Here is a 7,500-nt window from a genome sequence, read left to right on the forward strand (position 1 = left end):
TTTTTCATATATGTTGCTTTAGTTATGGTTGTTGTACTTTTTTCTGTTAAAGTATTATGTTATGAAATTTCAATCTTCATATTACTAGAATATTTTTTTTTAATTATTTTTCATTCAAAAAATCCGAAATTGATTGATTAGTGATCATGTATTGGAAGAGTAAATGCACCATAGGGAAGTTAAATGGGTTGGTGTGTTATTAATGTATAGTCTCATACTCTCATATACTCAAACACTAAAGACCTAAAAAATGCTCTCCTACAAATACTAACTATTGACGCCTCTCACTCTACCAAACGAGCCCTAACTTACTCTTCTACTAGTGATGATGAAGAAGAGAGTCATCCAATATTTGAAGTGGTTATGACTGATTCATACATCAACTACGACGATCTGGTTATGCATCAGTATTGTATATATTTTTTGTGTTTAAGCTTTATATTTTCCGAAAACTTAATAGTATTGTTTTTTTTTCCTTTTTTCAGTATATTCCAAGAAAAATCTACAAGCATCTTCCTCCAACAGTTGAAACCGCGCTTCTTCATTATCGTGGCAAAGAGTGGTTTGTATCTATAAGCATTGGTGATCGAAGAAGGTTCAAAGAAGGCTGGAAACTTTTTGTTTTGGATAATTATGCCAAGCGAGGTTTCGTCGTCAAATTTACGTTGGTTGATATTTCATCACTATATGTTGACTTCAATGTTGAAGTGAACGGAGAAGGAACTCTTGATCGTAATACGGTTGAAATTGATTAGTTTTTAGGATGTGTTTTATTTTTTCTATCCCTTTATTATCTTTTATTTTCATGTTGATTTAGTTATGCTAGTTGTACTTTTGATTTGCTATAGCAATTTTCATTTCTTACATATGAAATCAATTTCAAAGACTGTTTTTATTTTTATTTTTTTTTAAATCAATTCTTCAAGAATGCTTGGTTTCAAAAATTCATGTACATCCATTTGAAGGTTGCACCTTAAGTTCTTCTTCTATGATTTTATGGATTTGTTCATTCGGCTTATTCGTTTTTTTTCATATTAACCAGAAACATTATGATGTTGTAACAACATATTTTCAGCTTGGCTTTCCCCTTTATTCAACAAAAGCTTTGATATTCAGAGTGGGATATCCTAATATTAAAAAGATGTAGAAAGTGACGACAAATATGAATCTACAGCTGCTCACGGATCTTTACTGGAGAAAATCGTAAACTTAAAATTCAACCTAATTCTACCTACACACTACTAAAACGGTTGAGAATAATAAATGCTTCATTAAGAAGCTAAATAGTTGAGAATAATAAATGCTTCATTGAGAAGCTAAATAGTTGGCATGAGAAGCTCAATGGTAACCTACCAATCGGATTCTTTTTGGAATGGAGAAGAGAATTTTTTTTATGATTTTACTGGAAAATTTCATTGAGAAGCTATATAGTAAAACTGTAAAACCATATCCAAACCACATATTCTCACGGTTGGAATGGATAAGAGAAAATTAAGAAAAAAAATTTACTGGAAAAAAATATTCTAATAGAAATTTAGTAAAAAAATTTACTGGAAAAAAAGGTACTGGAAAATATTATCCAAACCGGATATTCTCACAGTTGGATGAAGAGCTCATGAAAAGAATTTTGGGTAAACTAAATGGATGCATTGAAGAATGTAAAATCTTTTTTGAGGAGTGTAAAGGGTTCATTGAAGATTGTGATTCAAATTAAAATAAGAGACAAACCCTAACCCTAGTCCTAGAAATATTCAAAAAACCATACTATAAATACAACTACATTATTAATCTCATTCATCCAAATTATCTATTCTAATTCAAAATTCTCTGAAAATAACAATGGAAAGAACCCCTACTAAGAAAATTGTCGATGAACCTCTTCATGGTTCACCTGTCAACCACAACATCCTCTACCAGGATGTTAGGAACAAGTTGAAAAATTTGAAGACAGAGACAAACCTGTTGATGCTACGGTTGACAAGGGAAATTGGAGTGGACTATGTGAAAAGACTTCTTCTTGATTCATACCCTCTCACTTCCTGCTATGACATGCTTGAGGAACTTCTAGCTGAGCAAGATGAAGAACCCGATACTCCTGTTATTATTATAAGCAGTGACACCGAAGCCGCCTTTAAGCCTTCAAAATCTGTTAATCAAAAGAGTGAAGAGTAAAAGTTTGTATTTTTTTGTTGTTTTATGATGCATTCCGTGTTGTTAGCATGGTATGCTAAAAGTATTTTCCAAATATTATTTGGAATATGTTGAAAAGTATCAATTAATCAATGAAAATGCTTATTTAGTATTTCTTCTGGTTCCTTTACTTTTGATTCTTATTTTTTGCTACATGTTTTAAAATATTTTTGCTTACTTTATTCCCTGGTTCCAAATATTATCGAGCCAAAAGAAATACCTTTTTTTGAGGTAAAAATATGATCACTTTGCCTATCTATAACAATATAAAAATTATCACTCTAATATTAAAAGAATAAATTAAGGATGAATAGCTATAAAAGTAATACTGACATAGTGTAGGTGAAATTTCTATTTCACTAAATTAATAAAAAAATTAAGGCATATCTCAGAAAATTAAAACGAAAGAAGATGCATAATTCAGCTTCACTGTGAATTATGTAGATCTCAACATATGTAGATCTCAAAGAATTTAACCAGTTTCAGAAGCTTTCATTCAGAAAATTAGAACCAGCACAAAATTTCTACAAGTCACAAGTTGGAACTATATGCATGTAATTAAATAGTATTTTTCATAATCTTTGTCCACGTTTAATATGTTTGCCTAACCGACAAATTAACTCCCATTTTATGTGATAGCATATGAATGCTGTCACACCTCCTTTTTCACTACACCCGCGAGGGTTTAAAGAAGTTTTTCCAATTAAAGGACAATCGAAACGGGATTTATTATTAATATTCAGAGTCGCCACTTGGGAGATTAATGGTGTCCCAAGTCACCGGTTGAATCCCCATCCGAGGAGATTATGACTCTGTTAACAGTTTGTGAACCAGAAATTCGAGTAAGGAATTCTGTTAACCCGGGAGAAGGTGTTAGGCATTCCCGGATTCCGTGGTTCTAGCACGGTCGCTCAACTGTTGTATTTGCTTTTATCTGATTTCAAAACATATTCTAACCTATGTGCCTTTTATTTTAACCGCTTTTGTTTTATGTCTTTTTAATAAGAATTGCAACGTCGTGAAAATGTATCTCGAACCACGTCACACCAGTGCACCCGTGGCTTTTGACGCATTTCGACTTCGTTGAGATATAGATTTGGGTCACATAAATGTGCACCCTCATTAAGGAAGGTGATATTATTAAAATACGCGCCTAAAGCAACTACGCTTTTATTATCTTTGGGGAAAACCATGAAATTCGCTAAACGGTTCACCCGAATTCGAAGTATTTTATGGCATTTATTGAGGGCCCTGTAGTTTATTTATTTGGTTTAACGAGGCTCATCTCATCATTTTTATTTAAAGGCTAATCCTAAATTAACTATGATTTTTATTGAATTTGTCTCAAAAGAAAACAACTGGTTAATTCACATTTATAAATCTGGGCCTCAAGTTCAAATGCAAATTCAAACAAAGGGGAGGACCCTTTTAGCTCGAACTTGCTACCTAATTCAAAGCCCAATTTTATATTTGTGAATCAACTTCCATATTCCTAATATAATTTTTTAAAGGTTTCAGCTCCTAACCGCACTGGACCTTAAAAGTTTGGCCCATGAAGCATACAAATGCTGCTAGGTTGCATTGAGAGCTGGCCCAGCGCAGGGCTTCTAATGTTGCTCTTGGGCCCAGGTCTAAAAACCTGCTGCGTAGGCCTGACCGTTTCTGCTGGGCCTGCGTTTGAGCCCAGTATTTCAATCCAGCCAACATGAGCCCAAAGCTCCATTGATTATTAAAGAAATGAAGAGGGAGGGCTTGATGATCAATTTTACTCAAGATGTGATATCAATTAATAAAGATTGACTTATAAATCCATTTACACTTGTTAACTTAAACAGGGACTCAAGCATGAGTAGAGTAATGAAAGGACTTAAAACGCATTTTTGATGACTAACAGCTAAACTAACAAACAGGCCACACCTCAATCATAGTCCAACAATTAACCTTGCAGTAATGTAACACCTAACACTTAAGAGCACTTTAAGACCAATACACGTTATTTTGTAGCAGCTTTAACAGGCTAGTATATTCCAATATTGTTAATTGCTTTTGATTCCCAATTCTAAAGTAATATATGGCAACATGGAAAGCAGCACCAATTTACATCGAACCTAACACCACTAGACATGACTCTCAGGCTATTCACGATTGAACTCAAATTAATTCACAGTCCTTTACAAAAGGAGTCTAATAATCTTACTTAGCACAGTCTTAGAATCAACAGTCCAGAGGCTTATAGTTTAATTGAAACAAATCCAAACAGTCCTAATTAACATAAATCAATAATGAACCTACGGCTACATGTTGAACTAATAATGAAAGCAAAACAGAGTTGTATGGTAGAGAAATTTCATCATTTGGATTTCACAGGTGTTCAGGTACATTGAGTGAAGCTTCATGCTATTAGGGATAACAAGGTTACCTGGAATTGGAGCAAAGCAGAAGAAAGGAGTCAGCAGCAGAGATGAGAAGCAGCAGTAATGCAAAATCAAACTCGAAGCCCAGGAGTGTTTTAAAAATCAAACGGGGTAGACCAAATAATCCCAGCAGTACCAAAATACTTTAGACACCCAATTAACTATCTCAAATCTACTCGAATTGACCCATAACAATCTCAACGAACCAGAAATTATCCAAAATCAAACAATCCAACTCGAAAATTGCTCTAGAATCAAACCAATGGATCTCTGAAATTTTGAAACTAGAAGAATAGATCTCAGCAATTAGAATTCAAACTAACTTGAATTGTCTAGTGGAACAGTAATATTTTTTGGATTTTTATCGATTATCTACTGTTTTTGGATTTTTGAAAGCTTAAATATTAAACTCAGGCCTGAAATTGAAGAGGAAATTTTTTGGGGGAACTTTTGGAGTCTGAAAAACTTCTTATACAAGGCAAGTGAATGCCTATTTATAGGCAAACTTAGGGTCCAATTTCAGATTTTCACTTTTCCTATTAGTCCCTATTTTAATTCTATTTTTACCCTTTATTTCTTGACTTGTTATACAAGTAACTACCCTAAGTTTACTGAAATCTGCACTACAGTCCATTCTAGAAGGTTCTATACCCATTACAATTCCTATTCTACCCTTACTTTACTTCAACAATTACCAAATCTGATTAAACTACCCTTTTCCCATGCCTAAACTACCCTTAGCATCACCTGAAATTACTGACCAAATCCAGCAGTCCCCCTAAACCTACTTTGCAATTATTAACCTTCGATCTAGGTCTCAATTCACCAAATTACCATTATCAGCTATAACCAATCACCCCAAACTAAACATAACCATTACTTGAAAATAAACGAAGGACTAAAGAACAATTACTTAATCAAAATCAAGCATTAACAGTACTTAAATTGATTACTTAGACTACTTAGATTAGCTACTGAACAAACTAGTCTTTTTTCTTATTTTTTCTTAGTGATTTAGAATAGAACAAGTAATCAAATAGAAGAGAATGTATAGGAATTTCCATCTCAAGATTTAGAAGATCTTGTGTTGGCATATTCTTTATTATTTCTGCACAACTAACTGAACAAATATGGATCCAAAACACAAAATCAGACTATTAAACCTAATGAACCCCAATCTTGAAGAACTCAAACAAATAAATTACTAACAGAAAATCCGATTGAACTAACAATTAACCGCTTGACTAATTAACCCGACATTTGAACATTAAAACTAACAGAAATAGAACGAAAATCAAATCAGACTTAACCAAACTAAAACTCAGAAATAGCACAGAAAACAAGCTAACTAACAACAAAAGCAAGAATTAACTAACAAAAACCAAAACTCATAAAAACAATAAAATAATAAAAAAAATCGAGAAAGAAACTTACTGACCTAGGCTTCAACCTTGACTGACTTCTCACTTGGTTCTCAAACAATATTATGTGTTTGTTCTCTCTAAGAACAACCACATAATATAATTCGAAACCAAACAAGCCCTTGACTAACCCAAGAAATTCCGGCGATATGGACAGAAACCCTAGATCTGCAATTTATGAGGCTCTTCTTAGATTTGAGGGGTTTTGGCTTGGGATTCAGGATGAGGGGGTCGTGGAGGCTATAGGGTGCGATTTTGGGGATGATTTATGGTGGCGCCGCCACCAGATACCTAAGGCGGCGGCTAGGGTTCTTGGCTTCAAACTCAAATTTGACGAATTCAAGGCATGTTCGAAGGATTTTGACTGTGGATTAAGGGTGTGGAGAGTGAGGAGCCACTAGGGTGTTTGTGTGGTCGGATTTGGGTAAGTTTGTGACTTGGCCGGAAGAGTTTAGATCTGATATTCGAGGCGATTGGATGGGATTCGAGACAAACTAAGATGGGGGTTGGAAAGAGGAGAGAACGGTGGTTCTAGGGTGTAATTTTGGTGGCCATCGGAGCATCGCCGCCGGCGGCGGCGATTTCCGGCCGGTGGCGCTAGGGCGGAAGACGGTGGTAGACGGTTACATGATTAGGGTTTGAGAGACGGTGAGGGTAGGGGGGTTCTGAGGGGGTAGGGGTTGTTCGGACATATATATATTAAGGGTAGGGGACTTCTGGGCCGTCTGATCAATTAACCTCGACGGTCCAGATTAACCTAAGATGGAACGGCGTCGTTTTGTGGTGTAACGGGATTGGACCGGTTTGTTGGGGTGAGTTTGGGCTAATTCTGGAAGGGTTTGGGTTTAATGAATTGGGCTGGGTGATTTGGCCCAATTCTTGGCAGCCATTTTTCTTTATTCTTTTAATTGCTTTCTTGTATTTTATTGACTTGCTTTTTTATTTTATTTTTTGTATTTTTGTATTTATTTATTTTTCTGATTTTATAAAATGCTAAACAAAACCTAATTAAACTATTTAACTTCTAAAAATTATTTAAAACTCTACATTTAACAATTAACAATTAAGAGTGCAAAGAAACTATTTTTTTTTGCAATTTTTCTTTAAATTTGTTCTAAAACTAATTAATACTTAATTAATACTAAAATTATGAAATTAAATCCCTAAATGCAAATGCATATTTTTGTATTTTCATATGAATAAAAATGCAACCAATTAACACAAAAAATTTGACAAAAATTCACAAAAATTGTAAAATAATTAAGAAATCAATTATTCAAAACTTTTGGAATTAATTTGCTTAGGGCAAAAATCACGTGCTCACAGCTGCCCCTCTTTGCCCGGAAACACGAAGAGTTTTCGTGCAAAGATAAGTGAGCGGAAACGAGCGATTTTTGCCCGTTCGCATATTCCGTGTGAAGCATTTTTTAAAAAGAGTTGACCGCACCCTGCTTCAAAGGTTGCCTACATATCCT

At 34.4% G+C, this 7,500-nt stretch overlaps 1 protein-coding gene across 1 annotated transcript; it reads left to right on the top strand.

Moving 5' to 3' along the window:
• Positions 1-288: 288 nt before the first annotated feature.
• On the top strand, positions 289-773 carry LOC109219639. The gene is made up of 2 exons (XM_019384113.1): positions 289-396; positions 486-773. Exons 1-2 carry the CDS (start codon positions 364-366, stop codon positions 753-755), a joined length of 303 nt encoding a protein of 100 aa, XP_019239658.1. The 5' UTR covers positions 289-363; the 3' UTR covers positions 756-773.
• The last annotated feature ends 6,727 nt before the right edge of the window (positions 774-7,500 follow it).

This window comes from Nicotiana attenuata, unplaced genomic scaffold, assembly GCF_001879085.1.
Source record: "Nicotiana attenuata strain UT unplaced genomic scaffold, NIATTr2, whole genome shotgun sequence".
Taxonomy (NCBI): Eukaryota; Viridiplantae; Streptophyta; class Magnoliopsida; order Solanales; family Solanaceae; genus Nicotiana; species Nicotiana attenuata.

Bases quoted from the DNA above. Each gene is read 5' to 3' on its own strand.
- LOC109219639 (XM_019384113.1), top strand. From the start codon at position 364: ATGACTGATTCATACATCAACTACGACGATCTG. The intron at 397-485 runs GTTATGCATCAG...TCCTTTTTTCAG, and splicing joins ACATCAACTACGACGATCTG to TATATTCCAAGAAAAATCTA.